Below are 16,603 nucleotides of genomic sequence, written 5' to 3' on the forward strand. Positions count from 1 at the left end.
AAACAGTCTTGAAAGCTTTTTGGTTATTTTCCAACATATTTACCAATTTTTACCCAATACCAATTGATGCTCAGTACACACTCTCACCCACTGTTACTGTATGTGCATAGAATTTATTTTTTTCAAAATTTAGAAAACCAATATATATTTTCGTAACTAAAGAAAAGTAAGAAAACTATTAAAATTGTGCTCACAAATGATTTGTGTTGACGTTAACCACAAGCTTCTCATATCAACACCTTGTGATGATTTAGGTTTTTTAAGTCTTTATGATTTCAGATGAAACTTTATCCACTTAACTGCAAAGTTGTCTAAAAAGAGTGAGAAAATGCACTGACTAGACTGACTAGTATGCAAATGTAAATTAGCATACTTTTTAAATTTCAAAATCTTTCAAATGTATACAACTACATTTCAGCTACAATAGTGTAAATGTGTTATGTACCAAATTAAAATAATTAAACACATCATGGGTTAAATGCATAATAATGCTCTGTAGTCCCAGCTAAAGAGGATGCTTTGGTTTGCATTATTAGCTAGGTGCTTCCTGCTGCCTAGAAGTTGATGGAAGATAAATCTTTAAATGTTTCTACTGGTTATTACTCTCTCTGCTGAGGTCTATGAATTTTAGTGTTAATTAGGAAAATGTTCAAGCCTTAATTAAAATTGTGTTAAGTATATATAAAGATATTAAGGAAGAAAGCAGCTTTTAAACCTGTTTTACAACTTGTTACTTTATCTGAGATATTAAATGTTTCTAATATTAATTTACTGAAGGCTGCTGGGCAGCTACTGAAGATTAAGAATAAAATAGAAAATGTTTGTTATGACTGTGATGACAGATGACACTGTGAAAAACAATGTATTTATGGACTTTATCACTTCAAATTGGCTTAATTTGGTGAATATTTACATAACCTAAAGATTTTCTCCTTCTTAGAGAACTAACACAACCAGAGCGAAAAAAATCACTGTGTTTTTTCTCCTGATGCAGGTAAAATGTTCAAATCTTTGGACCTTTCGCTCATAGTGGAGTTTATGCTGATGTTCTACAAAGACAAACCCATCGACTGGCTGCTTGACCACATCATGTGGGTCAAAGTGTGCAACCCAGAGAAGGATGCTGTGAGTTGCTTCATATGTTATCCTGCTTTGCTTTAATGTGTTGTTATCTTCTGAGGTTTTTGATTAATCAATTTTCTAGGATTTCCTAGACTGAAATTTAAAGGAAAACCCATTAGAAAGCCCGAGGAACTATTAACCTGGGCTGCTTTCTGCTTGGATAACAAACTGTTTCTCTGTCTCCTTCAGAAACACTGCGACAGGCAGAAAGCAAACCTGAGGATCCGATTCAAGCCATCGCTCTTCCAGCATGTCGGCACTCACTCGTCTCTGGCCGGAAAGATACAGAAGCTGAAGGTAACTCCTCTCCCTGCTTGGAGCTGGTTCTGTCTGAGGCTGGCTGTCTCTAAGATCAGAGGGAAAATGACATCACTAATCCAACATCATGAGACACAAACAATCTGCTTTAAATCTGCATGATTTAACAAACAGAAAAAAAGACTTGGCAGAAATCGCGTCCATGAGAAGGTTCTAAGGCTAGAACCACTGCTTTCCCCAAAAAAACTCAAAGATCTGTCTTATATTTACCAACAAATATGTTTTCTGAAAGATCCTAATCTATAGAAATAATCTATGGATTGATAAAAGGGTATTTCCTGTTACATCTAACCAAAACATTAGACCTACAGTCACACATGGTGGTAGATTGATGGTTGGGTGTTTTAGTGTTTCAGCATCCAGACTTGCATCATCTTTTGCTATGGATTATCTTTATACAAAATCTTTACTGTTATGTTGCTGAATTGCCTCTAAAGTGTATTTCATAAAAACAAAACTGAACCAAATCACAGGAATGAAAAAGAATGGTACAGTCACAAATGCTGGCAAAGGTTAAAGGTTTAAACGAGCCAAAGCTGCAGAGACAGACAGTTGATTGTAGAGATTTGCTGTCCGAGTGGGACCTCTGTGAGTAAAGCTGCTCTGACTGTCATTATGAAAGAAGCTGGATGGATGGATCAAAGCTTGACCTGCAGTAATGAGAGCGTTGTTCTGCTCTATGGTGCTGAAGAAGGATTAATCTGGATTTAGAACTCGTGTCTTCATCCGTTGTTAACCTATGGTCAAAAAATATCGCCACTTAAAGAACCAGCAGCAGCAGCTGGAGTAAGCTGTGAGTGTCCAGGTTCTGTTTTAAAGACCAAAAGAGGATCTTCATCCTTCAGCAGGGGCTCCAAAGAGAGCTGGTAAACTGAAAGGAGTCCTCTGAAGGTTTGCAGACATATCTAAGAAAAGACACTAGGGCAGGTATGGGAACACTTTGGGATCTGAGGTACCTGGCACTGTTGTGAGGGAAGGAATGTCTGAGATTTCCTCCTCTGTGAGCCAGCTTTGGATAAACAGAAGAAGAAGGATTGAGGGATGGAGGGACCACCTTTAATGAATCCATTTTTGAACATCATATTTATTAAGACTTGCAACTCCTCAGCTTTTCCTATCAGAGCCATCATTTTTACAGAGAGCCTCCATATGGATCATTTTCTCTCTGTATGAAGTTGATGCTGTGCACTCTTCTCATATAAAGGAGAGAGGAGGGAGAGGTTCTGTTTAAGTTAGTGCATGAAGATTGAAAGCCTCTGCAGTCGTTGGAGCTTTGGTTTCTGGCTGCAGCCCTCAGTCTCCACTCGGTGCCTCTGATTGCTGCACTAAGAGCTGTAGACGTTAACCCAGCTGGATGCTGCTGCAATCCCACCTAATCAATCTGATATTGATCTGGCCGTCACAGCCTGCTCTGTGAAGACTGGAGCACAGAGCTTACCTGCCGGGAGGACTAAACATATTCAGGTTAATGTAGGCTCTGTTCAAAACTGTATATAAATTAATAGCAAAGCATCAGTTTAGACTGATAGGAAGCTGCTCAGGGATTCCTTTACTGCAGGGAATCAACCATTCCTCTATTCAATCTCCTCTGTTTTTGATAAGGAAGCTGTAGGGACCCTGCATCTGCTGCAGATTCTGACCAGAACCCAACCTGGAACTTCCCTAATGTTTAGTTACACTGGCGAAACAAGCTGCAAACAGAAGCTGGTCACGTCCTGCACGTTCTCCAGCCTTTCTGCATCGTCATCATTGACTAGAATGTTTTAAGTGTTTTAAAGGGTATTTATTCCTCAATATTTTCCCTGTTTTCCATCTTTTTTTTTTTACTGTTTGTAAAGTTTTTTGTGTTGTATTTAGAAGTTGTAAGAGAGAGTCATTGCTTTTTCCTAATGCAAACACCCTGAATCCAAAAAACCTGAATCAAGATGCAGGCGTAGCGACTGGAAGGAAATCTGGTTGTTTTATTCAGTGTAATGCTACAACATATTCCTGCCAACTGTATTAAAAAAGAAAAGTTTAGGTCAAACGTTCAGTGTTTGTTATTGCAGCTTTATCAGATTTCCCTCTTTATAGCCATTAATCCCATGGAAGGTTTCCAGCTTTGAAACCATGCCCCGATGTGGAACTGCCTGTCTGGATTGTGTGTTTCCTCTAAAAGGAAATGATTTTAAGAGCCTGGGGCTAAATGAGAGCTGCTGCATTTATTTTTAACAGTTCAGAGTTTCAGCATGTGCTGCTTGTCTTCTAGGATAAAGACTTCGGGAAGCAGACCCTACATAAGGGTCACGCCAACCCACAGGCAGAGGTGACGACCAGCCTGAAGACGTACCAGCACTTCACCCTGGAGAAGGCCTACGCAGGAGAGGACTTCTTCTGGGCCTTCACCCCTGTAGCCGGAGATTTCATCAGGATACGGTTCTTCACTCCGGTCCGCATTGAGAGGTCCGTAGAAGCCTTGGAAATGAATGCTGGTAGTGAAGGAACTGCCTGATAGGAGTAAAAACGTTTCTGTTGCTTTCAGGTTTTTCTTCCGAAGCGGAAACATCGAGCATCCAGGAGATAAACTCTTCAACACGTCAGTGGAGGTTCTACCATTTGACGTAAGTTCGTAACTTCTGAAAACATCTCAAAAGTCCACACCATGTTGGATGGCTGTCTCACATATCTGATTTTCCTCTGTGGAGCTCACGTGCTACAAACTTTAGATAAATACCTTTATTTTTGTTTCTAAAAAAGTAAAAAAAAAAGAAGAAAATTAGAGTAGAATACAATAGAAAATCCCTATTATTTAGTCCCACACTAGGTAAATTCTGGTGTTTACAGCAGTAAAAAGATTATAGAAAGAATGGTCACACATATGTAGACCTAAGAAAAGTGTATAAGAATAACATAATAGTAGAGAGTTAAAAAATAAACAAATTAAATAGCGTGCTGTAAAGTGTTTTAACAATATAAAACTGTGCACTTGGAGAATAAATATGCAATTTACAGCTATGGACATTTTTATAGTAATGGATATTTGAAAATAGCAGCAACATCAGAGATGTGCAAAATGACAGCAGCATGTTATTTAACTGACTAAGACAGAAACTGCAAAACTAAAATCCCATTTTACAAGGATTTATCTGACTGTATCCGAAAAGGTAATAGTCTAAAGCCCCAAGGCTTATATCTGCCCATCCTTTACTAATGAAGAAATATGTTTGTTTCCAGACTTACTTAGACTAACTTTAGCAGTCTTTGTACTATTGGAAAAACAACTGGTTGGAGGTTTCTTCCTGTTAAAAGGGAGTTTTTCCTCTCCATTGTCACTACAAGCATGCTTGGTGTGAGGGATCGCTGAGGAGTCAAAGAGTCAATGCAATAGGTTTTCTGTAAAGTGCCTTTAAATGACGTGTTTTAAATTGGCACTATATAAATAAATTGTGAATTGAATTTGTTCTGCTAGTTTTGGACCAACAAATACAAAGAATTGATTGAATTTATTAACAATTTAATTCATATTGTTTTATTACCATATAATTTTCAAAGTACAGTTTTTTTATTTAAAGTGTGAGGCTTTCATGCACATTGTCTGCAACAGCTGATATGTTTTCCACTCCTTTATACTCTTAATTCGCATCCACAAACATGACTACTCCACCATCTTTTTTTTATTTTATAATCCAGGCCATGATCACTGTTTAACCTTGTTTTGCATATTAAAAAAATATTGAAGGGGTTTGTGACCTGATTTAAGCAATCCTTAATCTTATGAAAGTTAGCATACAGACTTCTGCTGTTAAAATGAATAATTGATATTCTATTTTCAGTTGCTAAGTTATTATGAAACTGATCAACTTTATAAAATTGACAGCCGTTGTTGATATGCTGGAGAAAATAATTTTCTGGGTCAGTGTCATTTCCAAAGTCGTGTAGCTCATCAGTAGCATATAGCAAGGTGTTAACTTCCTGATAATCAACCTCAGGGTTAGGTTTAGACATCACCAAATTATTTTTTGTGTAAATTGGAGACTAGTTTGATTTCTTGTATCTCCTTAGTTAGAATGTCCAGCCGACAGTTTGTGGGATCCACAAGGATTCCAACAAATCCTTTGAGTGTCTTGTTGTTGTTGAAGTAAAGTCATGAATATATCCTTTTGCTTCTGCAGCAACTCAGTAACATGACTGAGTCAGTTCATTGTCCAGTTTCCAGTCGGCTTTAGGTTCTTTTGGAGGAATCTTATGATTTTTTTTTTGTGCCCTGCTGTGTCTGACCTTCCTGGTATGGTGCTAGCAGCTCCTGGGCTGGGGCGGTTCTTAAAGCTAGAAGTGGTTCGCTATAGGTCTGTGCCTTGTGGTGGAGCCTGCCGCCCGGCCTGGCAGTGGAGCCTGCTGCCCGGCCCGGACGTAGAGGCTGCTGCCTGGCCTGGAGATGGAGGCTGCCGCCAGGCCGGGCAGCAGGCCCCAGGCCAGGCGGCAGCCTGCTGCCTGGCCTGGCGGTGAAGCCTGCTGCCCTACGTAGAGGCTGCCGCCCGGCCTGGAGGTGGAGGCTGCCGCCTGGCCTGGGGCTTGCTGCCCGACATGGAGGTGGCGGCTGCCGCCTGGCCTGGGGCCTGCTGCCCGGCCTGGAGGTGGAGGCTGCTGCCCGGCCTGGAGGTGGCGGCTGCCACCCGGCCTGGAGCCTGCTGCCCGGCCTGGAGGTGGAGGCTGCTGCCCGGCCTGGAGGTGGCGGCTGCCACCCGGCCTGGGGCCTGCTGCCCGGCCTGGAGGTGGAGGCTGCTGCCCGGCCTGGAGGTAGAGGCTACCGCCCGACTTGGAGGTGGAGGCTGCCTCCCGACTTGGAGGTGGAGGCTGCCTCCCGACCTGGAGGTGGAAGCTGCTGCCCGGCCTGGAGCCTGCTGCCCGGCCTGGAGGTGGCGGCTGCCGCCCGACCTGGAGGTGGAGGCCACCGCCCGGCCTGGGGCCTGCTGCCCGGCCTGGCGGTGAAGCCTGCTGCCCTACGTAGAGGCTGCCGCCCGGCCTGGAGGTGGAGGCTGCCGCCTGGCCTGGGGCTTGCCGCCTGGCCTGGAGGTGGCGGCTGCCGCCTGGCCTGGGGCCTGCTGCCCGGCCTGGAGGTGGAGGCTGCTGCCCGGCCTGGAGGTGGCGGCTGCCGCCCGGCCTGGAGCTTGCTGCCCGGCCTGGAGGTAGAGGCTGCCGCCCGACTTGGAGGTGGAGGCTGCCTCCCGACTTGGAGGTGGAGGCTGCTTCCCGACTTGGAGGTGGAGGCTGCCTCCCGACCTGGAGGTGGAAGCTGCTGCCCGGCCTGGAGCCTGCTGCCCGGCCTGGAGGTGGAGGCTGCCGCCCGACCTGGAGGTGGAAGCTGCTGCCCGGCCTGGAGCCTGCTGCCCGGCCTGGAGGTGGAGGCTGCCGCCCGACCTGGAGGTGGAGGCCACCGCCCGGCCTTGAGCCTGCTGCCCGGCCTGGAGGTGGAGGCTGCTACCCGGCCTGGAGGTAGAGGCTGCCGCCCGACTTGGAGGTGGAGGCTGCCTCCCGACCTGGAGGTGGAAGCTGCTGCCCGGCCTGGAGCCTGCTGCCCGGCCTGGAGGTGGAGGCTGCCGCCCGACCTGGAGGTAGAGGCTGCCGCCCGACTTGGAGGTGGAGGCCACCGCCCGGCCTTGAGCCTGCTGCCCGGCCTGGAGGTGGAGGCTGCTACCCGGCCTGGAGGTAGAGGCTGCCGCCCGACCTGGAGGTGGAGGCCACCGCCCGGCCTTGAGCCTGCTGCCCGGCCTGGAGGTGGAGGCTGCTACCCGGCCTGGAGGTAGAGGCTGCCGCCCGACTTGGAGGTGGAGGCTGCCTCCCGACCTGGAGGTGGAAGCTGCTGCCCGGCCTGGAGCCTGCTGCCCGGCCTGGAGGTGGAGGCTGCCTCCCGACCTGGAGGTGGAAGCTGCTGCCCGGCCTTGAGCCTGCTGCCCGGCCTGGAGGTGGAGGCTGCTACCCGGCCTGGAGGTAGAGGCTGCCGCCCGACTTGGAGGTGGAGGCTGCCTCCCGACCTGGAGGTGGAAGCTGCTGCCCGGCCTGGAGCCTGCTGCCCGGCCTGGAGGTGGAGGCTGCCGCCCGACCTGGAGGTGGAGGCTGCCTCCCGACCTGGAGGTGGAAGCTGCTGCCCGGCCTGGAGCCTGCCGCCCGACCTGGAGGTGGAGGCCACCGCCCGGCCTTGAGCCTGCTGCCCGGCCTGGAGGTGGAGGCTGCTGCCCGGCCTGGAGGTGGAGGCTGCTGCCCGGCCTGGAGGTGGAGGCTGCCGCCCGGCCTGGAGCCTGCTGCCCGGCCTGGAGGTAGAGGCTGCCGCCCGACTTGGAGGTGGAGGCTGCCTCCCGGCCTGGAGGTAGAGGCTGCCGCCCGACTTGGAGGTGGAGGCTGCCGCCCGGCCTGGAGCCTGCTGCCCGGCCTGGAGCCTGCTGTCCGGCCTGGAGCCTGCTGCCCGGCCTGAAGGTGGAGGCTGCAGCCCGACCTGGAGAATGGAGTAATGGAGAATGGAATGGAGCCTGCCGGTCAGTGTTTTGTCAGATCAGCATACCCCGTCAGACCAGCCAATATATATATATATATATATATATATATATATATATATATATATATATATATATATATATATATATATATATATATATATATATATATATACCCATAGTGCGTTTATCCCTTTAGTTTTGTATGAAAAATAGACTTTAAAATGTATCCCTTCAGTCATGTTAAAAATAAAAAACAATTTAAGGTCAGATCGCCATACACTTCAAGAAAACTAAAAATAAGTAATTCAATTGGTTGATTTATATATGAATAAAGGGATACACGCCCATTGTGGTAGCTTAAAGTTCATTTTTGTACAAAACTAAAGGGCTAAACTAAAGTGGTAAAGCGGTATTTACTATGGGGATGCTGTTCTGACCGGGTATGCTCATCTGACGGAACACCAACCTGGCGGTGGAGGCTCCAAGAAAGAAAATATATCTTCATATCCTCTCCCTCTTTCTTTATTATGAGGAAAATAAATACAGGGGTTCTGCATCTGTTCGGAAGTCCTCCTGGTTTTTTAAAATCTCATGGAAGAGAACTCTGGACTGATCCAGCACAACACAGGTTTACCTTAGTAATCATCAAAAACTAGTTTGTATCATCAGTTCAACTCAAAGTAGGGCTGCAGCTTTTGTTTTTTAGTGATCAATTAAAGTGACTTTGATTAGTTGATTTATTTGAAAGAAAAAAAAAACTCTTATTAAGTTAAATTAAATTAACATATCTTAGCAAACAGGTGTCTCAAATATAGTGCATTTTAGATAAATTGCGAAAAATTAAAACTTCTTGAGTAGTTACATTAGAGCATATTTACATACAAGAATGTTTGTCCTCATAAATGCAAAATGTCAATAATTGTTCTACAGTTTTGTCTTCATTAAGCTCTGAGTGTGTCGTTCTTTTAAATTAGTTGACAGTTATTTCAATAATTACTTCATCACAATCAAACCTCTTAACTGTTTCAGCCCTGGCTCAAAGTAAAAACTAAGATTGCAATCAAAGACTTTATTTAGAACAGCCTCAAATTAAGGAGGCTGCTGCAGCTGAAAGGACAGAGGTCTGAGCTAGTGGCTGCGAAGAAAATCCAGGAGGTCCAAGGAGGGAGCGGCAGAAAGCTGGGGCCTCCTGTGCAGGGCTTGATCAGCTATAGCAACGGGTGGTTTCAATATTTCAGGCACAGTTTGGTGATAATCTGTGGATTTACCAGCATGATCAAACCCTGTATCATAAAGCTAAAAGGAAGATGAAGTGGATCACTCTTCAGAACCTTGAACCTTTGAACCCTAGGTCAGAAAACTGACCTGTGGTCACAGTTCTGAAAAAAAGGTGGAGAAACAAAAGCCAAGGAACTTGGTCCTTTCCAGGATCCAAAAGGAGTAAGAGTTCCCCACCATCAGTCCAGATTTGGTCTGAGCATCTTATAGATTTGATATAAAAACCTTTGAAACCAATAAAAAGGTTTTTTATTGTTCCTCGTTTTACAGCAGAATCCAGTAGAACCTTTTCCTCTGTAGGAACTTTTGGACCAAACTGCAGTGATAACAGAAGGATTAGCGGAAGAGAGTGAAATGAGAATGAATCCGTCTGTTTTTGTTTTCCAGAATATCCAGGCAGAGAAGGAGGCACTGACTGATGGAAGGGAGAAAAAACCAAAGTACCACCGGACTGAGGATGGGTTCATCCGGATAGGTGAGCCGTGACTCAATGCCATGTGGCGAGCCACGCAAACATTTTCCATCAACAATAACAAACTGATTAATCCATTCAGTAGTTTTTATTTTAAAGGGTATCAAGGGCATCATTTTCTTCCCCCATGAGTTTAAGTTTTTATGGTGTAAACTTAAACAATTCAACTGGATCAAATTTAGTTTCATACAATAATGCAGAAACTATGCAGAACTGTAACAGATCTAGACAACATAGATGTGTGTATATTTACTAGCAAAGGCGTAATGTTTGCGTTCTCTGATTTATTTGCAGAATTCACACGTTTTATTAATGTGACTAGTGAGCTTTGATGCTGAACTGTTTTGGCGTCCGTCAGCTTTCGGGCCCCCTAAGGGCACATTGGCCCCTGCCTGGCTACCCCTGTGAAATCTTTCTGCTTTACAACTAGCTATTAGATGGGCCCTTCCATCCCTAAGGAGAAAAAGTTTGTTGAATGATCAGTTACCGGTATTACCATGTCGAATGTTATTTGATTTTTTTTTTCTTTTAAAGAAAAAGATTTGAATTAAGTTCCTTTTACATTAAAACATTCGGTCGCCACAGTTCATTTTTTCACTGAAACTAAAGGAAGGAAACAACTACTACTATCTAATACTACAAGATTCTACTTTTTATATCTCAGGTTTAAAGTCCCAACATTGTTCCTGGTAGAAATGGTCTCACCTGATACGCCACATGTATCAGCAAAATCACAGAGGATCAGGTTTAGAGCCGTAGCTATAACTGAGATGTCTTATAAGGGGAAGGGAAAAAGTCAGCTAAATAATCTTGTCATGTTTATTTCAACACATGCTGGAAGTCCTCTTGGTATTTTTACTACTTTGTATATTCATTTAGAGGTTGGAACGGGTGGTCAGCTTCACAAATTGGGATGTCTGAAGGACAAGAGGTGAACAGAAACATGCCTGAGCAGAGAGCACAGTTTGATAATCTGACCTTTCTTCAGCAGCAAACTTTTTCCAATGTTTAGCCTCAAAACTGCACCCTCTTCTCTGTCTGAGGCCCTGGAACGTGAAGGAGCTTTTAGTGCAGGTGCTGCTGTCCGAAATGCAAACGTTTTCACAGCATTCTGATTTAAGGCCTCACATGCCGGATCTGAAACTGTCATCCGCTGAGTTTATGTCTGAATGATTCCAGTGCCGCACTCAGAAACACGCGCTGCCATCAGCTGCTTTGTCCTGCAGCTGTTCAGGAAGACTGCTAATGTCCTTCCAGCCTGAGAGGAAAAAGTTCAGGAAATGATTTGGTGTTTCCTGAGTCCCATTAGCTGCCAGTAAAAACCTGCAGAGGGTTTTATGTTTCCCACCCAGCTGTGTACAAGCAGCTGAAAGCCTTTAGAGGGAGAATAATCTCTGATACACGGGAACCAACAGTAACACACACTGTAGACCCTGCTCTTTGCAGGGATTACAGCTGCACCTGGAAGCATCACAGCATGAATTATAATCCTCACTTGGATTATTGCTCTGATGAGGTGAAAGCAGCTGAAATGAGACGACTGGCTGGTCCTGATGGAGACACACAAGAACAGAAAAGCGTGCGGTCGCCTAATGGAGTCTGGATAAATGGAGTCAGTTCTAATACCCCTTGGTAACCTCTTTAATCTGCCCTGGAAGCAGAAGAAACCCTCAATTACCTCAGCTTCCATTTAAAAACAATAATAAATCATGAAAACACACAGAATAGACCCTTTTTGGCCCTTACAATCCTCAAGCATCTAATCATTAATTTAGCAAGACTGCTGAAGGTGTAGATTTAAGTCGATTCTCTTTTTTTCTGGATGATCTCTAAGGTTTGGTATCTGCTAGAATAGAGATGTTGAACTATTATGGACATAAATGTCTTTAAAGAAAACCAAACTCAGCTGATTAGAACAATTCATATTGCCAAGAAAGTTGTTGGAGGAGTGATGATGTGGGCTTGCAGTCCCTGACTGGACCATGATCCCTTCTGTATATCAGCATCTAAAGTCAGATGTGAGGTCCAACAGCTCAAATTATGTTGGGAATTGATCAGTAGAACTATGGTCCCAAATACAGCAGGAGCTCTGCAATAGAGAGACTGGAAAAGAAGTCACTGCAAAACAACCTAGTAAAAGTCCAGATTTCTGTCTAAATGAAAGTGCTGTGAAGGACCCTCGGTGCTAAGCTGGAACCTAGATGCTAAAAGTTTATTTTGAGCCCTGATAATCCAGTGGGCTCATTCCCGAAAGAAAAGGTTCTGACTGAAGAAGCTGCAGCAGAAAATTGTCTCTTCAGGTTTCTATACTGACTGCACTGATGTTCTGTCTTCTAGGATCCTTCCAGAATGGGATTGCAGAAGGAGAGGTGGACCCCTCCTTTGGGCCCCTGGAGGCCATGCGTCTCACAGTGATAACGGACTCACCTGTGTGGGTGATCCTCAGCGAGGTGAGACCAATCAGAGGTTTATGGGGCTGTATAAAAACAGGAGCGGCCTGTTTCTTTTAAGCCGACTGTTCTTAGTGACAGAAGGGAACCACACGTCGTTACGTGAACCAGATCATCACGTTGCTAGTTTTAAACACAGAGCAGATTTTTGTGATGTTTCTAAATCGGATTCACAAGAACCTGTTCTGTCTGGTAAGCAAGCTAAGAAGGTTCTGTTCCCAAGCTTTACTCCTGCTTAGGAACTACAGCCCTGCAGCACCGTCAGAGTGCATTAACGGTTAACTGGTTCAAAGGAGGTTTAGAGGTCAGGTCAGGCACTAAGGGGAACCTTTACCACAGGTCTCTGTGTTCTTCATGCTGGGACTGACTGGACTCGATCTTAGCAAAGGTGGTGGCGTTTTTGTGTTTTTGACCTTTGAGGACCTTTGGAAAGTTTTATAGGATCTTAACAGTGACAAAACAAACTACATGTTTGTTTTTTTCTGTCTTGCAGATCTTCATAAAGAAAGCAGAGTGAAGCTCCGCCTCCCTCAGTCACACCTGAGCCCACCTGCAGGCTCCTCACAGTGGCGCTAGAGCACCTCCGTGTGGCCGAGCCTGGCCGCTGCAGAGCGATCAGCTCAGAGACTGAAACCATTCAGACAGGCGGCATCTTAGGAAAAAATGTTGTGCCGGTTTCCACGACAACACAAGGCTGTAATTATCTAGGAGATTCTGTATCTATGTGTACATACAGTAAGCTAAATGTGAAAACACTGGAAGTCAGAGAGGATCAATCTGCTGCTTTGACACACTTCCTGTCTGCAGACACGGCCCTTCCTGCCATCACCCACCCTACGCCCTCATGTATGTTTACACACACACCCGTGTCTGTGTGGGTCAGCTGCTCCGGGTTCCCCCTCTGTCAGTTAACAAGTTGCCTTAATGAAGACAGAGCAGATTTCTATTACATGTAGCGTCCGTCCTGAACTATCATGCATCCTGAAACTACTGATGAAGGCAGCCGTTGTTGGAAAAGTTTAAGGTAACTGAGGCCTTTACTCCACAGTGCTCTGTAGTTTACTCTGCTGTCTATTTCTGTCCAGTGTAAAAACTTTCTGTTTTCTGTAAAGAGACTGTTGTCCATCTAGACTTTGTCTTCCAGAAAGGGATTTGTGTTGCCTCCATTCTTAGAGGAGAGGGAGTTTTAGATAAATTGTTCCCTTCAGATTCCCCGCTGTGCTTCACTCTCACAGTAGGTGCCTTCAATCGCTGTAAATAACTCCATCAAATCCTGACACAATTTTATTCCCTTTAGTTTGGATGGAAGATGTGCTGGAATATAATTTTTTAATATCCAATAAATAATGCCAAGAGGCTTTTTTCAACACCACGTTACATCAAACCTTACCTGATGGATCTTGGTTTGGGGGTTCTGAGAGTTCAGTCGTGTCTTCTAATCTAGCTGCTTGGTGCAGACCCAGTTTAATGGCTTATTTTTCTCCACATGCTTTTTCAGAACCAACCACAGGTTCTCATGTGGTTTAGATCTGGGGAGGTTTCTAACCACAGATCCAAAGCTTTAAGGTCCTGATTACTGATCCACTATGTTTTCTTTTTAGTCTTAATGGGGCTCCATCATGCCGAAACATCCAAACTGCCTGAATTGTTGAAACGACCTGCTGCCATTGTTGCACCAGCTCTGTACTTGATTAGCTGTGAACTAATATTCAAGTTTAGAAGATTAAAAGAGCAAATCCAGTTATTCTCAGTAAAAGACCCCCCAGTAGCTATGTCTACGAGGTCTCCAGTAGCAGTAACCAAGTTGATGTTGTCATCTAGATGTCAGGCTTAATTGTATCTGTTTTAAATCTTAAAAAAAAGTTTGTCCCTCCATTTTAGCATTACGGTAGCCTGCTGGTTATATTGATGAAGAGGTTGCTGCTGGACTCTATTACAGCTCAACCTGAGATGATCAGGTGGTCATGAAACTGGTTAGTTTGAGCTTAGAATCACTGAAAGTCAAATCTTTCTAGAATATAAAAGCTTTAGCAGATGAAGTTTGTGGACATGACACCTGATTCCTTTGTATAACAATCTTAAAATACCTTTTAGAGTTATTCAAACGGCAATGGCCTGACTGCAAAGGAGAGTGGAAGATAATAAAAAGTTATGAAGAGCTTTTATAATTCAGCTGATTTTAGTTAAAGTTTTTCTGCCAACATTTATGACAAAAAGAAAAAAGATTTGGGCAAAACAGACTTTGGAAGGATCATTATCTGACATAAAACTTGATTTAATCTAAAATATGGAAACTAAACATTTTAGAGGTCACATTATAATCCTTTTTAAGGTGTAACATTCAAACTACATCTTCCCCTTAATGTGCTGTTTGTTGGTATTTACCACTAAATAAAATATTAGCTCCACTACATTAAACTGATAAAAAGATTTGTGAAAGCTAACGCTAACTGCTAAGACGACTCAGCGTTTCAAATTAAAACATGTGACGCCTGCCAACCTCAAACTCTTATACACACAATAAAGATCAAAAGCACAAAAAAGGCTAAAAAATGACTGACCAACACAGTAAAAAAACATTAATTTAAACCCAACTTCCTGTTGTAGTCTACCATAGCATGTAGCCTACTCATGTTAAGCTAACAGCAGGCCTATTTGTCTATTGCTCACAATAGACAAATTAGAAAATTTGAATTCCATAAGTGGATTTAACTTAATGTAAACTAAACCTAATTTAGCTTAGTTAAACCATCTTTTAGCAGTTTAAAAGTTATAAATGCCAATTCACTGAACAAAAATTTAGTTATGCTGTTAGCTGTTTGTGGAAGCGGAACTTTGCCAATTTCTGTTTAAAATCTGACTGAACCATAAATGATTAGAGAAGTTCTTATTAGGGGATTTCATTTTTTTTATATCATAATCTTTGCTCCAACTGATCATTACATAAAAAAATGTCAGGAAAATTATCTCAGGGAACAATTTATCTGGACTTTTTCTCTCCTGACACGGATCTCCTGTCTCTCTGTCTAGAATCACTCATAAGGTTCATTTTTTTACATTTAAGTTAGAACTTCATTCATGCAGGACATAAACTTGAGTTTTATTTCATTTCCTCTATGATGCACTGGATTGCATTGCTGTCATCTTGTTTGTGTCTTTTCTACCCTTTAGATAAACTATTTAAATTATCTTAAAACTTCTATCAAATAAGTGGATTGTAATAAAGAGAGAGATTAAATGATGTAAGCCTTTTGGTGTGCTTTTTTCTTGTTTTTATTCATTTGCAATTTTCCACAATTCCAAAACAGTTCCACTAACAGCCGTCAGTTACATACTCATTTCAGCACAAAGCTCCACTGGCACTGACACATTAGTTCTCTGCTGATTCAGTAGGAACATCTAGAAAATGTTATAAAAACTTGGAGATTTGCTTCCCAGAACATTTATTTCACCTTGATAAAATCTTCATCGCAGCTCTTTTTTCATATTTAAAGGGTACTTTGTTTAAACCTACAGGTTAGTGTTTGTGAACTTACAGAGTATCATTTAGCAGCTGGTAGGGTTGGTAACTGGAACTTACTGTGAACTTCATTAAAACCTATGAGATACCTCACTGCAACTTTGTGAGAGACAATTGAGTATTTCTTGCAGACAGAAACCTGCAGACTTTCTGCCTATTTAGAGTTCATGGAAACAAATTTGAAATAATTGTATATACCACAGGTCTTCAACGTTTTCCAGGCCAAGGACCCCAAACAGATGGTGAAATGGAGCAGGGACCCCCTAATTATATACATTGTATGAAATTGTGTTATATCAACTGGTCCTATAGTAACTCTATTACACATAGACTAATGTAACTAAAGTAATTTCACCCTGGGATTAATAAAGTATTTCTGATACTGATTCCTTGTTGATGGGACAGGTGTTGTGAATGAAACGGTGCCAAGCTTGAAAGAGCTCCTGCGTGTCACTAAATGTGTGCATTGACGACTGAAAGACATCTTCTACCTCCATTTATCTGTTTACTACAGTGTGTTGAATTCATGTTAAAGTGTATTGAAAGAAATTTCAATTAGTGGGAAAAAATTGCAGGGGGGAATATAAAAAAAAGGTCTAATCGACCAAAGCTTTCGTGACCCCCCATGCAGTACCTCCGTGGACCCCCAGGGGTCTAGGAACTCCTTTTGAAGACTAGATGGGGGCTAGATGGGGGGCCAGGGGTGGCCATGGCCACCCTTAGCCAATCATTGTCCACCCCTGTGGCCACCCCTACCACTTTTTTCCCTCTAATACAGATGGTGGCAGCAGTAATACTCTCAAGGGGAATATTCAAAACATTAAAATTATACACATCAATATTATAACATCAAAGGTGAGAAATACAAAATTTAATACTCTTTTCAGAACTAGATTTTTTTTTATATGAGGTAAAGAGAAAAAAAGGTGTCTCTGCAAGTCATCTGGAAGTCTTCAGTGAAATTTGAAGCGAA

General features: G+C 43.4%; 1 protein-coding gene across 1 annotated transcript in view; it reads left to right on the top strand.

Moving 5' to 3' along the window:
* mgat4b (alpha-1,3-mannosyl-glycoprotein 4-beta-N-acetylglucosaminyltransferase B) overlaps positions 1-15,351 on the top strand; it is a 75,352-nt gene extending 60,001 nt beyond the window's left edge. Inside the window, exons 9-15 of the mRNA XM_038286662.1 lie at positions 995-1,125; positions 1,312-1,419; positions 3,689-3,882; positions 3,962-4,040; positions 9,576-9,663; positions 11,998-12,110; positions 12,604-15,351. Coding sequence (XP_038142590.1) covers positions 995-1,125; positions 1,312-1,419; positions 3,689-3,882; positions 3,962-4,040; positions 9,576-9,663; positions 11,998-12,110; positions 12,604-12,627 — 737 coding nt within the window. The 3' untranslated portion in view covers positions 12,628-15,351. The remainder of the gene's footprint in view (positions 1-994; positions 1,126-1,311; positions 1,420-3,688; positions 3,883-3,961; positions 4,041-9,575; positions 9,664-11,997; positions 12,111-12,603) is intronic.
* Positions 15,352-16,603: the final 1,252 nt, after the last annotated feature.

Source organism: Cyprinodon tularosa, unplaced genomic scaffold, assembly GCF_016077235.1.
Source record: "Cyprinodon tularosa strain WSP-4 unplaced genomic scaffold, ASM1607723v1 ctg229, whole genome shotgun sequence".
Classification (NCBI taxonomy): Eukaryota; Metazoa; Chordata; class Actinopteri; order Cyprinodontiformes; family Cyprinodontidae; genus Cyprinodon; species Cyprinodon tularosa.